This window comes from Macrobrachium rosenbergii, chromosome 25 (genome assembly GCF_040412425.1).
Source record: "Macrobrachium rosenbergii isolate ZJJX-2024 chromosome 25, ASM4041242v1, whole genome shotgun sequence".
Lineage (NCBI taxonomy): Eukaryota > Metazoa > Arthropoda > Malacostraca > Decapoda > Palaemonidae > Macrobrachium > Macrobrachium rosenbergii.
Window position 1 is genome coordinate 38,621,910 of NC_089765.1, and position 17,500 is coordinate 38,639,409.

General features: G+C 35.8%; 1 protein-coding gene across 14 annotated transcripts in view; it reads left to right on the forward strand.

Annotated features, from left to right (window-relative positions):
• LOC136852581 (calcium-transporting ATPase sarcoplasmic/endoplasmic reticulum type-like) overlaps window positions 1–17,500 on the forward strand; it is a 98,925-nt gene that overhangs the window by 76,419 nt on the left and 5,006 nt on the right. For 11 of the 14 annotated variants that reach the window (XR_010857188.1, XR_010857189.1, XM_067127404.1 and 8 more), the window contains exons 5-10: window positions 1,667–1,805; window positions 3,298–3,440; window positions 7,352–7,442; window positions 9,885–11,931; window positions 12,184–12,301; window positions 12,766–12,883. Coding sequence is in view for 12 of the 14 variants with exons in the window: in XM_067127404.1 (XP_066983505.1) it covers window positions 1,667–1,805; window positions 3,298–3,440; window positions 7,352–7,442; window positions 9,885–11,931; window positions 12,184–12,301; window positions 12,766–12,883 (2,656 nt within the window). In the remaining 2 variants the exon portion in view is untranslated. Of the gene's footprint in view, window positions 1–1,666; window positions 1,806–3,297; window positions 3,441–7,351; window positions 7,443–9,884; window positions 11,932–12,183; window positions 12,302–12,765; window positions 13,157–17,500 lie in introns of those variants that run through there. The other 3 variants (XM_067127401.1, XM_067127403.1, XM_067127402.1) reach the window with 1 other exon arrangement.

Here is a 17,500-nt window from a genome sequence, read left to right on the forward strand (position 1 = left end):
GGAGAGGGTGGATAGCAAGACAGAAGAAGGATGTGACACGATTTCTTTGGAAACACGACGTCAACAAACAAACACAAGAACAGTATTCCCAAAGGGAAGTCTGTATTTCTGTTATATCAGTAATAACACTTGAAATTAATAATGCCAGTGAACTAGATACAATAAAATGTCGAAAAATAAGGAAGCAATACAATAAGTAAGTCTGAATCTCTGTTACAGCAGTAATAACACTTGAAATTAACAATGACAGTGAGCTAAACAAGATAAAAAGTTGAAGAAAAATAAGGAAGCAATACATTAAGTTTGGTAACGAGACAAGGGCAAACCCGGCCCTGGATCCACACACACACACACACACACACACACACACACACACGACCTGCGTTTGGTCTGATATGTCCCCTTTACGTAGTCCTTCCTTCACTTTCTCCCTCCCCTCCATTCTTCCCCTGGAACCCCTCTTCCTCACGAACTCCACAAGAGAGAGAGGAGCCCGCTCTCTCTCTCTCTCTCTCTCTCTCTCTCTCTCTCTCTCTCTCTCTCTCTCTCCAAAACATTATTTCATTGGCCAATGCGTCTTCCTTTTTGTCTCTTTCCTTTTTTGGCTCATTTGCATAATGTTTTCATTCCGCATCTTTTCCTTCATCTCCTTTGAACGCTGCAGCTGTGTGTGTGTGTGTGTGTGTGTGTGTGTGTGTGTGTGTGTGTGTGTGTGTAAGAGAAACAGTGAGCGAATGTGGACAGAGAGAGAGAGAGAGAGAGAGAGAGAGAGAGAGAGAGAGAGAGAGAGAATATCAAGCAATTAGGACGGCAGAAATATATTGCATTTTCCGGTGCATCCGAAAGGTCAATACCGATCTACTTCAAATCCACCACATAACACCATAACGTTACAAAAGCTAAATTTGTTTACAAGTTATTCTCACCGGGAGCCGCTGAGCGATTCGCCCGACTAGTTCCAATATTCTTCGATTGTTGATCGTAAGGGAGTTTTTTTATCACCTTGAAACGCCTCCATATTTACGTAGGCTATTTAGGTTCGCATGCGTTTAAATACTTGTATATACACACACATACACACAAACACACCTGTCGATAAAGCATTGTCAATTAACAGCCTTTGTATAATATAAATGTAAACATAAACGCAGATTTTAATATAAATTAATGTTTGCCCTCTGTCTGTATATTGTACATATCCACCACTACACAAGGTATAGAAACAAAAATAGCAGCTCATTTAAATCTTGTCCGTCAGGAAAAAGTTACATGATTATTCCAAAGCAACGTCATTTACAATAATACTGGTGTTACCTCTCTCTCTCTCTCTCTCTCTCTCTCTCTCTCTCTCTCTCTCTCTCTCTCTCTCTCTCTCTCTCTCTCACACACACCTCTCGAAAAAGCATTATCAGTAAATGAACAACTTTTATTTGTTTATGTTTATTTGTCTATATATATATATATATATATATATATATATATATATATATATATATATATATATATATATATGTATGTATATCTCAGGTCATTTCCTCTAGCAGAAGGTGTCTCCAGAAAATTAACAGTACAACAGTCACTGCGACAGTCATACTTTTTGCTATAATCATCAAACTCACATTTGCCCCAAAGCGTAACTCTACATTTCATTTTCTGTCTCTTGCAGGAGCGAAATGCCGAATCCGCTATCGAAGCCCTGAAGGAGTACGAGCCCGAGATGGGCAAAGTTGTCCGAGCCAACAAATCTGGTGTCCAGAAGATTAAGGCCAGGGAGATTGTTCCTGGTGACATCGTTGAAATTTCAGGTTAGTCCCTTGACTGCTTGGAGAGAGAGAGAGAGAGAGAGAGAGAGAGAGAGAGAGAGAGAGAGAGAGAGAGAGAGAGAGAGAGAGAGGTATGTGTGAATGACGGGGAAGTCCCAAAGAAATAAATGCTCCAGTCTGTAAAGGTAACCGTGACAGGCGACTGGAAGAATTATACGAGCATAACGTCACTCAGTATACCAACGAGATGAATGAGATCTTGACTGAAAAAGTAAAAAAAAAAAAAAAGACAGCAAAAATAAAACTGACAAGGGGAGAATGATTTGGGTTTAGACAAGGAAGGTATATTGATCAAGTGTTTGGTATAGTAAGTCCGTACTTGATAAATTTGGACCTCCCCAAAAAAAAGACTTCCAACATAGTTGATAGAGATAATGTGGAGGGTACTGAGGCTATTAGGTATAGAAAATACGGTTCCTGAGGGCAACAAAAACATTTTATCAAGGAAGCGAGGTGTGTCAGAAAATGTAGACAGAAAAGTGACTTGCATGATGTAAAGAAGGTTCTGAGACGTGAGTGTGTTATGTTTTCATGGCTGTTTAATGCATTTAAACGTGAATGATGTAAGAATTTTGAAAAAGGAAATAAAGCGTAGGTTCCAAGTTGTGAGATAAAAACAAACCCGCGAACGGAGTGTGGAATGGTTGATGTTTGCAAGATTACAATACTGACTGAGGATAGTGAAGGGAAACTGCGGAAACTAGTGAAAGAGTTTAACAGCTCTTGCAAGCGGAGAAAGTTGAAAGTAAATGAGGGTAAATAGAGACCGCAAAAGTAGAGCAAAGTTAATATGACAGTGGACGTATGGAAGCAGTCGAATCATTAGGGTATTCGAGAGAAAATAGATGACGGTCTGATGAGAGAAGAGGAGGAGAGTCAAGGAAGGTATCCAGGTGTCTGTAAAAGATAAGGAAGAAACAACTTAGGGTTTCCATGGAGGCCAAGAAGAGACTATACAATAGATTGTTGAGCCAACTCTCCTTTATGGAAGGATGCACCATGTGGGAAAAAAATGGAGTATGATTGGTTAGTGGAAAGAGCATATGATTCGGAAGAGTTAGGAGGGAGGGCAAGACCACCTACAAATATCTAGACATTATATGAAAGAGGAATTAGCAAAAAAGGGCCTTAATATTCAAGACGAGTGAGTGTGTATAAAATGAGGTGGAGGAAAGCTCGACGCACTACTGTTGAGACTTGTGAGTCGGTGGATAGAGCAACTGATATTGTGGCAGATTTCTATCTAGGTGGTTCATACACATTTCAACAATCTTCATACCTATCTTCAAAATATTGATATATTCTCTTATAATACGCTAATCATCCTCAAAGCACCAGACATCTTTCTTAGTAGTAAGTTAATTATCCTCAAAAAACATTTCCGGAGTACTATAGACAGCTTTGAAATACCCAAGGTATCTACAGAGCCCTCATGATAAACAACGTGTAGTACACAGCTGTTTTTATCTTTCAGTCGGTGACAAGATCCCCGCTGATCTCCGTCTCACAAAGATTTTCTCCACGACACTGCGTATTGACCAGTCCATCCTGACTGGAGAGTCTGTGTCCGTCATCAAGCACACCGATGCCATCCCTGACCCCAAGGCTGTCAACCAGGTTAGCAATTTCGACCAACCTGCCTTCAAGCCCTCCCCCCCCCCTTTTTTTCGTGTGGTGTTTTTTAATGTCATTCATAATATTCGCTATTTTACTAATTCACGTACTTCCCTTCTTTAGCATATTAATGGTATTAACTATTAAGACTTACTGTCTCCAACCCCCCCTTGAAAGAAAATGCCAAACAAATATAATATAACCATAATCTTTTCAAAAATTTAGTACTGTAGCTTGTTGATGTCTTTCCCTCCATTGGTTTCAAGGTATTGACTTTTATCTATAACTCAGTACTTGCTTATAAAACATTCCCATTCAACAGGGAAAGGTTCTCTCCTGAGTGTTATCTTCTGTGCTGGTGTAAGGTGTTTACTAATACTGAGACGTCTTATTTATCCTTTTCAACTGATTGATGTTCATCTCTCAGTCTCTAGTGAGCAGACCTTTTACTTGAGTGGAATATTTCAACAGTTGTAGCTCTGGTTCATGCAATGTATAACGCCTGATAAAAGACCACCCTTTCAACTTCTCTGTGTACTTTCACTCCTCCAGTATCAGAGGGTTATACCTTGATATGATTCCCCAACAGGCCTTTGCATCTTTTGTCAAATTTGAACTCTTGTTCACTTTACAAGCTCGCAGACAAGGATGGGGCAAGCATTGCCCGTGCTATAATCCAGGTAAAAGAAAACAAAAATTATTAAGAAAGAAATTACACACCCTTAGTGGTTGCTTCATAATTCGTCTTAATAATCACAGTCTTACTACCTAGTACTGTATGCCTGCTGTCTGGTCACTAACTACAGTAGTCCAGTTTTTTGTTACAGTTGAAGTCAATGCTAATGGAGGAACCAGCAACCAGTCTGGATTCAGCTCAGACAAGAATGAAGTGATTTTACCCTGCTGACTTTCTGCACTGACTAAACCTCACGTTTTGGTATCACACCAATGACTGTCCTTTTCCATCACAGTCCAAGACGATTGCTGTTCCACCTTTGGCAGACTGCCAGCTAATATGTTGTTTCTAGCTGTAGTGTCTCAATGGCTGCCTGCAAGCTCTCGTGATTTCTCCACTAGTTGCCAAATCACGCTGAAAGCCCTCTTGTCTACCATTTCATTCTAGAGCCACTGAGTACTACTGTCCCTCGAACTTATTAGAGTGCATCGTGTCTGGCTGGGGAGGCTCTTTCTGAGCTTCCCTCTAGGATCCGTGTAATGCATAAGAGTTATGAACTAATATACACCATCTCTATCATAGCTGAGACTGTTCTGTAACCTTTTTCATTATATTTCACCGTACTTCAATGCATGTGCACTATGGCACTCAAATAAATCTAACTCTCTTTTGCAGATTACTTCCTAAACACCATCTTTCCTATTCGTGCAACTGTTTTTTTTATTTAAGTAGTGGATTTCTCTACACAATTTTATGTAATGATGACTGCATGATGCACTAGCTCAATATGTTTCAATTCACCAAGTAATGCACTATTAGGCTAAATTTGCATTGCTATTATACTGCAATACAATCTAAAAAATATCTGAATGCCAAATGTACATATTTTCATACAAGACATTGATATTTACAAAATTACTTTGACAGTTATTGTACAAACTGCCGAGAAAATTTTATCAGGTTTAAAGGTTCACTACCAACAGTTCCAGATTTATAAAAATAAGGCAAGACAACATTCAGAAGCACCGACAGTAATAAAAATTCAATAAAATTCATAAGCTATTCCACACAGAACACACATACCATTGCAACTAAAAAAACAGTTATGTAATTATTATAAACATAGATGTATGTATGTAAATATATAAATGCTAATGTCTATATATAAATATCTGTGAAGTATATCACTTGGCATCAAAAAGAACTACACGCATGATCAATGCAAGAAAAATATTTGTAACTTTCTGTGTGCGTATGCTAGAATATATTTTTGTATACATATATACTTAACATCAAATTAAATTTCACTCCATCTCCCAAACTTTTCATGCTAACAATTGTTTCTCAAAATGAACTTATATACTGTACACTCTATGGAAATGATCACTTTCATCTTCACAAAAATAAAAATTCTTTATTATTACCCATTACAGGGATCATAAACTTGAATGTTCAGCTAACGGTCTTCGATCACAAATGCCCAATTCTTCCCTTTCTTGTCAATATGTGCACAGTTAAACATCTCAAGATTTCGTCCCTTATTTATTGGAAATGAGTGGAAATTATAACAAGAACAAGCTTTAAATGGACCTTCGTTTAATACAACTCCACATGAGCAATCCATCCTTGCACCTGCTAAACACTGTCATATATAAAAATGTAAATAAAAAGACCATGTCTATCATCTCTTCTGAAAGCAGCCTCTACAGTCTTCAATTCTCCTTTAATGACACACACAGTTAGCATATTAACACGACTACTATGCCTGACAATCACATAAGCTAAAATTCATAAAGGATTCAGCTTTTCTAGGTCTGCAATTCAAAATACCTACATTAACCTACGGCCATACAATTACCAAGATTCCCATAGCAAGTCTAAACTCAATTTATGAACTTAAGGTCAACTTTCGTGGTAGATGGAATCATATGAAGTTCAGTCAACACGATTCAACTGGTTCATTACACCTATATACCATCTAAAGGCTGGTACTCAAATGTTTGACACATATTGTATTCACCTATGCACTGAGAATTTCTGAATTTTTGAGGTCTAAATTAATCGAGCAAGATTCAAGGGAAAACACACAGCAATAATAAACATTTCATTAACAGAATATTTACATGACCTCTTATATCTATTCTCGGACATTACAGTGGGCAGACTTCAATGAAAAGTTTATAAAATCTTCTCTTGGTTACCAAGAATTGTTAGGTAATTACGTTATAAGGTTATAACTAAAAGTAACGAGTTAGTGTACAAGACCTTTGCATATTATATGCTGGAAGTAACTCACCAGTGTTAGAAAACTGCCGGATTCGTGCAGTGAAAACTATAAATACTCAATCATTTAAAAATCTTTATATGACTATTATGAAGACGACCAGATCAGTTTTGAGAAATAGTTTAGCTTACTTAAAAACAGAAAGAAAATGACTCCCACTCACGCTATGAAATCGGTGATTTACTACGAATAGGCATTTCAGAACCTTGTAAAAGAACATGCATTATTCACTGTTTTATTCTACCTCTCCATTTGACCCCAAGTAGTATGTCCAGTATAGTAACTAGAGTCCATCAGTAAAGTAGGTTACAGTAAGCCTATATATAGAAAATGTAGTTGACTTCAAATTTCCTTGCATTAGATAACTTCAAATTTCCTAGAACTAGATTACGGAGTAAACGGACTATTATTTCCTGTATTTACGAAGAAAATCATTTATGGCCACCCCAAAATTCATCTTTTAGAAGAAGAAAAGGTACCGGTACCTTTTATTGATTTAATAATTCTGTGGCCTAACATCATAACACACAGTCACTGACAGCGGAAATACATTTATTTGACAAAATAATTCATCTGAGATAATTAGAAAAATTATTTAAAACATATAATCATTGCAAACCCTCGACAAATACTGGACACAAGATTTACTAAAGTCTAAAAGCAATTTGACAAAGCATAATATTCTATTTGTCGACGGACATGACCCACCTCATGCTATTAATATCCCAGCAACAGCTGTAAATTTCTATATTCTACTTTCTTAACCCAGACTTGAGACAACTGCCATCTGCATACGTTAGAACAACAGTGGGCGTCCTATTACAGAATTACACTTAATTATAAGGATAAATACATCTTATCCTTCACACACTCCACATCCGATTCGCGAAATACAGATAAAAGAGAGTATACTTAAAATATGCCTTAAATAATCTGCTATTCTACTTTCCGTAGGACAAGAAGAACATCCTTTTCTCTGGTACCAATGTCGCTGCCGGCAAGGCTCGTGGTGTTGTCATTGGCACTGGCCTCGCAACCGCTATTGGTAAGTGATAAGGTTCAGTCATCTGACTACTATATATATATATATATATATATATATATATATATATATATATATATATATATATATATATATATATATATATATATATATATATATATATATATATATATATATATATATATATATATATATATATATATATATATATATATATATAATATATATATATATATATATAATATATATATATATATATAATATATATATATAATATATATATATATATATAATATATATATATATATATATATATAATATATATATATATATATATATATATATATATATATATATATATATATATATATATATATATATATATATATATATATATATATATATTAGATATGTATGTATGTAGCCTATATATATACATATAGACATATACATATATATATATATATATATATATATATATATATATATATATATATATATATATATATATATATATACATATACAGAGAGAGAGAGAGAGAGAGAGAGAGAGAGAGAGAGAGAGAGAGAGAGAGAGAGAGAGAGAGAGAGAGAGAGAGAGAGAGAGTTTTACATTTATTTCTAAATATGACCTCTTAAGTTTTACTGCGCCTCACATTTTTTGGATATGCTTATCACCACAAGCCTTGAATAGTAGTGGCAAATAAATAAATTAGCTTTATATATATATATATATATATATATATATATATATATATATATATATACATATATATATATATATATATATATACATAAAGTCCTTTTGCTTATTATGTACACATCCTCGAGGTAATCTCAGCCTTACTACCGTGCGAGGATTCGAATCCTACCATAGCAGGAAAAGGCTTCTTCATTTACTTCTTATATGGATTCAACCTTGCAGTAACTTGAGCATCGAAAATCTGTGACGAAATATAGAAATTAAGAGGTCATGTGGCTATTAATTATGCACATATCTAGTGACAGTGATCCATAAGTCCAAAGGAGGACTGGGTTGGAAAGAAGCAAATTCAGTCAAATGATTACTGGAGTCCTATTCTTGGCCTACAACAGGTTTCCTTAAAACCCTAACCTAATCTTGATGTGGTAGTGACGTCAGTGCATCTCACAGGGTGCACTGTAAGCATTACAAAAGGTTCTTTGCAGCGTCCCTTCGGCCCCTAGCTGCAACCACTTTCATCTCTTTTACTGTACCTCCATTCATATTATCTTTCTTCCTTCCTGCTATCCACCCTCTCCTAACAATTATTTCATAGAGGGACTACGGGGTTTTCCTCTTGTTACACCTTTCAAACCTACCTACTCTCAATTTCCTTTCCAGCGCTGAATGACCTCATAGGTCCCAGTGCTTGGTTTTTGGCCTAAACTCTATGTTCCATTCCATTTCATGCTAACTTTGCAATACACTCGGCCTACCCTATGTGCTCAAAAACACGTATATAACAAAAGCAAGACTAAAGACGATTTAGAGAATTGCAGTTAAATTACAATTAATGTGTTAAAAGTTCACGGCACGGGTTCATATAATTTCATGGCCTTGGGTATCCGTGACATGGAGAAATATTGTATGCGAATATTTTAATACGAAACGTAAGTAAATAAACTATTAATTAAAATATATGCCATGCCTTAAGTGACGAAATCAGAGCATATACATACCCTATTATCATCTATAAAGACAAAGAGAAAATTATCCGTTTACCAAGAACTGACAGGAATAAAGGGAAAACTCTTCATCTACCTTAAACTGGTGTCTGTAGAAAGAGTAGGTCAGCCCGCAGAACTCGATGCCCAGTTGTAAATCTGGCAACAGAAAGGGAAATTAGCAAACTGAATCAAACAAGCAGCATCAGAAGGGGTATTAGCAAACAAGTAAACATGCATAAAACGCAAACCTTTAAGTAATTAAAAGGTTACAACCTAGTTCACTCATTTGTCCTGGGCAAAATACACTGAATTGCTTTTATTCATATCGATAAAGACTGTGCATACGATTATTCCCTCGGATGCATTTAGGCTACTTTACAGTTTTCCACAACTCCTTTGGACTTATCATTGCAATTAGGGGAAATTATTTACTGATGAAAATTACTGGCACTTAAAAACATCGATTCATTCATTAATCAAATATTCTGCAGCACTCAACTGTCGACAGTAGGCAAAGTAAACAATAAAGATCCCTAAAATACACTATACAGTATACTAGATGCGAGAGAGCATTTATGAACGCTAATTGTGCTAAATATTTCCCAGAAATGTTACACTTGCAAGAATAAAGTAATACCAGCAATTACAAAAATTATGATAATAATCTTGAAGACAATTACCGAGTACAAAAATACAAGCCATAAGTAAATCTGTTACCACCAACTCTTGGACAAATTTGCTCAAGCACTGAAGATGATCGATCAAAGCTTTTACAATTTCTTTTAAATCTTTCAGGTAAGATTCGTACTCAGATGGCTGAAACTGAAGAAATCAAGACACCCCTGCAGCAGAAACTTGATGAATTTGGTGAGCAGCTCTCAAAGGTTATTTCCATTATCTGCGTTGCTGTCTGGGCTATCAACATTGGTCACTTCAATGATCCTGCTCATGGTGGTTCATGGATCAAGGGGGCCATCTACTATTTCAAGATTGCTGTTGCCTTGGCTGTCGCTGCTATTCCAGAAGGTCTGCCTGCTGTCATTACCACTTGCCTTGCCCTGGGCACCCGTCGTATGGCCAAGAAGAATGCTATTGTGAGGTCTTTACCATCTGTGGAAACTCTGGGTTGTACATCTGTTATCTGCTCTGACAAAACTGGCACACTTACTACCAACCAGATGTCTGTCTCCCGCATGTTCATCATGGATAAGGTTGAAGGCAACGACTGCTCTCTTCTAGAATTTGAGATTACTGGCTCCACTTATGAACCTGTGGGTGATATCTACCTGAAGGGTGCTAAAGTTAAGGGTGCTGATTTTGAAGGTCTGCAGGAACTTGCCACTATTTCTATTATGTGCAATGATTCTTCCATTGATTTCAATGAATTCAAGAATATTTTTGAAAAGGTAGGTGAAGCCACTGAAACTGCTCTTATTGTCCTCGGAGAAAAGATTAACCCATACAGCGTATCAAAAACTGGCCTTGACCGTCGCTCTGCTGCTATTGTTGTTAAGGGTGATATTGACACAAAGTGGAAGAAGGAGTTCACCTTGGAGTTCTCTCGTGATCGCAAGTCCATGTCTTCATACTGTGTGCCTCTCAAGCCTACTCGCCTTGGAACTGGTCCCAAAATGTTCTGCAAAGGTGCTCCTGAAGGTGTACTTGAACGCTGCACCCATGTCCGCGTTGGTACCCAGAAGGTTCCTCTTACTGCTGGTGTAAGGGAAAAGATTCTTGAAGTCACCCGTGATTATGGCTGTGGTCGTGACACCCTTCGTTGCCTTGCCCTCGCTACTATTGATTCTCCAATGAAGCCAGAAGATATGGATCTCGCTGATTCTACCAAATTCTACACATATGAGGTTAACATGACTTTCGTTGGTGTCTGTGGTATGCTTGACCCTCCCCGCAAAGAAGTATTTGACTCCATCCAGATGTGCCGTGCTGCTGGCATCCGTGTCATTGTCATCACTGGTGACAACAAGGCTACTGCTGAAGCTATCTGCCGTCGTATTGGTGTTTTCAAGGAAGATGAAGACACAACTAGCCTGTCTTACTCTGGTCGTGAATTTGACGAGCTCAGTGAAGATGAACAAAGGAGGGCTTGCATGCGTGCTCGTCTCTTCTCTCGTGTAGAGCCATTCCACAAATCTAAGATTGTTGAGTACCTTCAAGGAGAGAATGAAATTTCTGCCATGACTGGTGATGGTGTCAATGATGCACCTGCTCTTAAGAAAGCTGAAATTGGTATTGCTATGGGTTCTGGTACTGCTGTTGCTAAAACCGCCTCTGAGATGGTACTTGCTGATGACAACTTCTCATCTATTGTAGCTGCAGTTGAAGAAGGTCGTGCCATCTACAACAACATGAAGCAGTTCATCCGTTATCTCATTTCCTCTAACATTGGTGAGGTCGTGTCTATTTTCCTGACAGCTGCTCTTGGCTTGCCAGAGGCTCTCATTCCTGTCCAGCTTCTGTGGGTTAACCTTGTAACTGATGGTCTTCCTGCTACTGCCCTTGGTTTCAATCCTCCTGATCTTGACATTATGGAGAAGCCCCCACGTAAAGCTGATGAGTCTCTGATCTCTGGCTGGCTCTTCTTCCGTTACATGGCCATTGGAGGATATGTAGGCTGTGCAACAGTATTTGCTGCAACCTGGTGGTTCATGTATGACCCAACTGGTCCTCAACTCAGCTACTATCAGCTGTCCCACCATCTTTCCTGTCTTGGTGATCCTGAAAACTTTGAGGGATTGGACTGTGGTATCTTCAACCACCCTGCCCCCATGACCATGGCTTTGTCTGTGTTGGTCACCATTGAGATGCTCAACGCCTTGAACAGGTACAGTGCTTTTATATTTAGTAAACATACTGAATAAGTCAAGTTTTTTGAGCAATGATTATTAATTTTACAAAAGTCATCCAGTACAGTACACTAATCCATTGCACAGTAATAGCACTAACTACAAAATATACTCTATAATTGTGCAAATATTTTGAAATTTACAGTTGTTGATCACTTAGGTTTACTACAGTAAATTTGCCGTTTTTGTGCACAATCAAATACTGTACAGTAAAATACATCTTTCTGCAGCTTGTCTGAGAACCAGTCGCTGCTTGTGATGCCTCCCTGGGTCAACTTCTGGCTGCTGGCGGCTATGGCCCTCTCCATGACCCTTCACTTCATCATTCTCTACGTTGAAATCCTTGGTGTAAGTGTTTTCTGCTTCTCTGCTAGCTGCATAATTGATCATTTCAATAATTACACCAATTTATATATACAGTATTTCTAAAGAAGTAAAGTACAGTATTACTACAAGTTACAAAATGATAACTGATGATAAGTCCAACTTGATATCCTGTACACAGAGTCAATACGTACAGTACTATTTATGTTTTTCCATACTAAAACACAATACTGGTACTGTATTGTATTTTATAGAATACTTTGATTAAGAATGATATATAAAACCTAAATACATTAAGCAAATTATGATAATAATACAGTAAAGTACAGTTTTAATTTACGATCACGGTTGTTCGTATCTCTGAAAGTTAGTAAGTTGAAAGTTTGTAAGCTGAGAAGCATCTATGCTTTTCCTAGACAGCAAATACTTTGATTTTAATATTTGAAACTCTTGAGGTTCCATAATAACTGTTTCTTTTTTGTGTTCAGACTGTGTTCCAGGTGATGCCTCTTACTTTAGCTCAGTGGATAGCAGTAATGAAGATTTCTCTTCCTGTTGTGTTGCTGGATGAAACACTCAAATTCGTTGCCCGCACATACACCGATGGTGAGAATTCACTCTATAAGTGCCACTGGATTGTGCTAGCCTGGGCTATCTACTTTGCCTATATCAGGCTTTATTTCTTTTAACCTTTATCACCACCTTAACATAAAATATCAATTTCGGGGAATAAGACTGTGCCATTTTGGATGTTTGGAGCTCTCTCCCTCTTTCTGTTGATTCACAAACTCTCTCTCTCTCTCTCTCTCTCTCTCTCTCTCTCTCTCTCTCTCTCTCTCTCTCTCTCTCTCTCTCTCTCTCTCTCTCTCACAGAAGAAACATTTGTAATGCATCATTTGAGATTATCCCTCAAGAGGAATATGTGACAAACCTCACTCATAGTTGGTTGATAATCATATTTAATTTTCTGTCCCCTTCTCTATACCATGGTGCTCCAAAATTTTCCTATCAAGTTCAAGCAGGACTATGAAACTTGGGGTGTGTGATACTAATAAGTGAGATTTAGTTAAATTGTTGATACCAGATAAATCAGCAGTTATTTCTGCCGTGGCTATCAGCTGCTGTTGCTGTTTGCTATTGCCACTGCTGTTTGCTTAGCTGGAAAAATGTGACTGATAAGTGTAGTGTGTGTACATAGAAGTGATGTAATGAGATGGGTTAACAGGAATATAATAATTAATGCAAAGGCCTCTGAATGAAGGCCTCACTTCCAGACCACAGCAACTTAGAACATATGACAATAACATTTGGCAACAATTACTGTAAAACTGACTGGGATCCAAGGTCTTTTGAAATATCCAAAAGAAACCAATCCTAATGTAATCAGAAGAGTGAGAAGATGAATCAGAGTGCATGGACTATATACATACAGCAGTTTTATTTCTGATCTGGTTGCTAAACAAAACAAAATGACAGGAAGACTTATGCACATGCAGAAAAAGAGTAAAAATGTGCCTTCATTATTATTATTATTTTTTTTATATTATTTATTTTTCTCTCTGGGGGAATCTGGCTCTACTATCCCTCCAGCATGGTTTTGTACCCTGCTAAGACCACATTTTTTTTCATTAATTTATATCCTGTAGATGTTTAAGTATTTTTGTTGTTTGTAGTGTATAAAATCATTGCAATTTTTAATAACATAAGTGCAATGGATAATGTCTTCTTTTTTTTCTGTTGTAAATAGCTCTGTGGTGCATCACTGTAGTCTCAGTGGTTGTTGTTGCCAATGCGCACATGTATCAAGCTCCTCAAATACACTCATGTAACACACTGCTTACAAAAAGGAAAATCTCAACAAATAGTGTAGTGTAAGGATTGCTTGTTATCAATGCTAAATTATAAAACTGTATATAATGTACAGGAGAGAGAATACTATCAGTTACAGAGCCACAGCATTAGTTACTTACAAACTGTACAAATGACTTCTGCACACCCTTACAGTCCCTTGTGTCCTTAGGGTGTGTGTGTGTATATACACATTATATATACATATCTATTTAAATATATATATATATACATTATATATACATATCTATTTAAATATATATATATATATATATATATATATATATATATATATATATATATATATATATATATATATATATATATATATATCATATTAAATATACTATATATAAATATATATATATATATATATATATATATATATATATATATATATATATATATATATATATATATATTATTTATATATATATATATATATATATATATATATATATATATATATATATATATATATATATTACTGTATATATAATGAAACAGATAAATATTCTTGTGCAATACAGTATTATTTTTAAGAAATGCTTCCCCTATGATATCATAGTATTTTCACTAAACGAAAACATTTACTTGTCAAATTACAAATTACAATTTTTATACCAATGAAGAGTACTCGTGCTCCCATTAGTAAAACCATCCATTTAATTTTCAAGCAGGACTTCTTGCATAGAACCAAATGCCATACCACATCAGGTTTACAATGCTAGCATTAATTACACCCAGCTATTGATGGAAAAAATTATTCTAAAATTGAACTTTCCCTGTTAGTAATTGATACTGTGGTGGTTACTATTTCACAACTAAAATTTTGGATTAAGTAAAAATTCTGGACAATAGTCAATTACCATAAGCCTTAGAAAATCCATGTAAGTACATTTCACTGTATAGCACCCTTGAAAGTGTATCCACCATTATTCATTGCATATTAAATATATTAAGGAGACTATAAGGGTATGTTGTTTGCATGGCATGATTTTTGGGTTATGGACAGACACTGAAATATTTTCATCTTAATATTCCCAAATCATTTTTTATTTATTCAAGCCCACAAAAGATTGCATCTCCTTACCCTTGGTAAATTCCTTTATTCCTTGTCTGCTTAATCATCTTTAAAGGGTTCCACTCTATATACTGTTGGCTCTATAGGGTAATGAAAGTTATTGTTAAGAGAAAATATTGTATACTTCTCATCGGTCATTCAAAAATAGAAAAAGGATATTGTATCCACTGTAAATTTTGGCTTTACTTGTTAGACTTGTTAGATTTTCATTATTCAACTCCTTGTCAACATTGTAGGAACTCATCATTTGACAGTGTTCAAAGCATAATTATGTATTTAAATATGGAATGTATAGCATCCAAATACCTAGTGATATTCCAATATCTTCTCATAAGTGATGGGTAGTCTTTATTTTGTGTAGACCTAGATGACATTATTTTTTCTTATCAGTACTATGTAGAAAAATTATTCCAAGAACATTATCGTGTTTGGGAACCCTATCCAACCTACACCGGTCCTACTGTCTCCTAACTGTGGACAGACCACAACAAAATCCGGACCTCCAACCAATATAAACACCTGTGAACCTTTTACAACTACCTCCAGTCAACTGAATTATCCCACCATCAAAGACTTCCAAGAGGCACCACAGTAATGCTCCATCTCATGGAAGAAGAACGGCCAAATTTCCTTCCAATCCTTAAACCCTTCCCTATATTTATTCCTTAGTTACTCGTCCTAGATTATCCTTAAATAATTTCTGCATTTCCTGCTCCTTTCCCACACTATGGTAGCTCATTTCTCTCGTCTCTGACCCCTCCCTCCTCTCCTACCCCTATTCGCAACAACTTCCCAAGAGCCACACTCACACCAACAGAACTGATGTGAGTATTACCAATACTATGTACTTGTTTTCTTTGACTTCATTAGGCCTCACACACTCACCCATTGACTCACTGTTAGATATTTTCATATTTTTTACTTCTCTTCATGGCATTTATAATGTAAGATAGGTAAATGTACCTGGCAAGACCTAGAGATTTAATTTTCAATGTTTCTTTTTCCGAATAGTGTACATTCTTTTTGTCTTGTCATGGTATACAGGTATTAATATTTTCATCTAGTGATATGTAGTTAGCTGTTTTTACTTGAAGTCTTATAGCTGTAAGGAAGCCAATAGACAAACAAATCTAACATAGCTTTTTTAAGTAAATGGAACGCAATTAAGGGAGAACTGTATTTAAAATCTGTGTCCCTAACATATATATAAAAAGTCTAGTTACAAGTACAGTACAGTACAGTATTACATTATGTACAGGGCAACTAAATATCTGAATAAGCTCTTACCCTCAGAGCATCCAGTGAATCTATTCATGGTACTGTCAGTTTTAATCCCATTTTGTGTTACTGTTTAAACTCCTCTGCATATCCATTGCTGCAAAACGTTAACTACAAAAAGTATCCCATAAAGCAATGATAAAATTAGCATACAAATGGTCATAAAGTTGCAGGATTTCTTACTCAAAGTTATATTAATTCCTTAAATTAATTTCACATCTCTATTTGTTAATGTACATTAATGTGAAGCACATCCCTAAACTTTATTTTAATTCAAGAAAATACAATAAAGCAGTGTAACAATTACCTGCCCTTATTTGTAAAGAATGTATAAACATTCAGTTTACTAAGCATTTCTAAAAGATAGAGAAACCTTGAAAAGTTTTAAGGTTACAAATTGTTTTATAATAAAACAATCCACTGAATAAAAAACAATTTAAGATTATTTAATATTGTAAACAGTATACCATGTACCATTTATAATTTAGGACATACTGTATATTACAAAGGTAGAACTGCTACCTTAGTCAATACTTGTAACAGGAACCCTCATTTGCTTAATTCTAAATTGGGACTTGGCACTTCAACCACTTTCCTCTTTTCAACATTCCTTGTAATTCTTCAAATGTTACTTCGAATCATTCCTTTAAGTATCTATTCTGATCATTCTAACAATGTCATCTGTTCTGATAAAATGGAAATAGGATACAAATATTTTTCAGTACTGTAAACTGAACTAGTATACATGGAAAAACTACACACAGGTGAAAGAAAACAAGGCGCAAGTCTCAATTTTGAATTGGCTTACATTTAGTATTCATCCAATGTTGAAAAAACTAGACAAAACGTAGTGTCAGTCCAACTAACTATTATCGTGAAGCCTTGACATATCCAGTATTTCATTACAGTATTTAGGACTAAAGTGGAAATGCACTTGTGAACAGGTACTGATATTATCATGTGATATAAAGTATGACTGGGTTACAGAAAAGAAATGGAGAGTTAGATGTTAA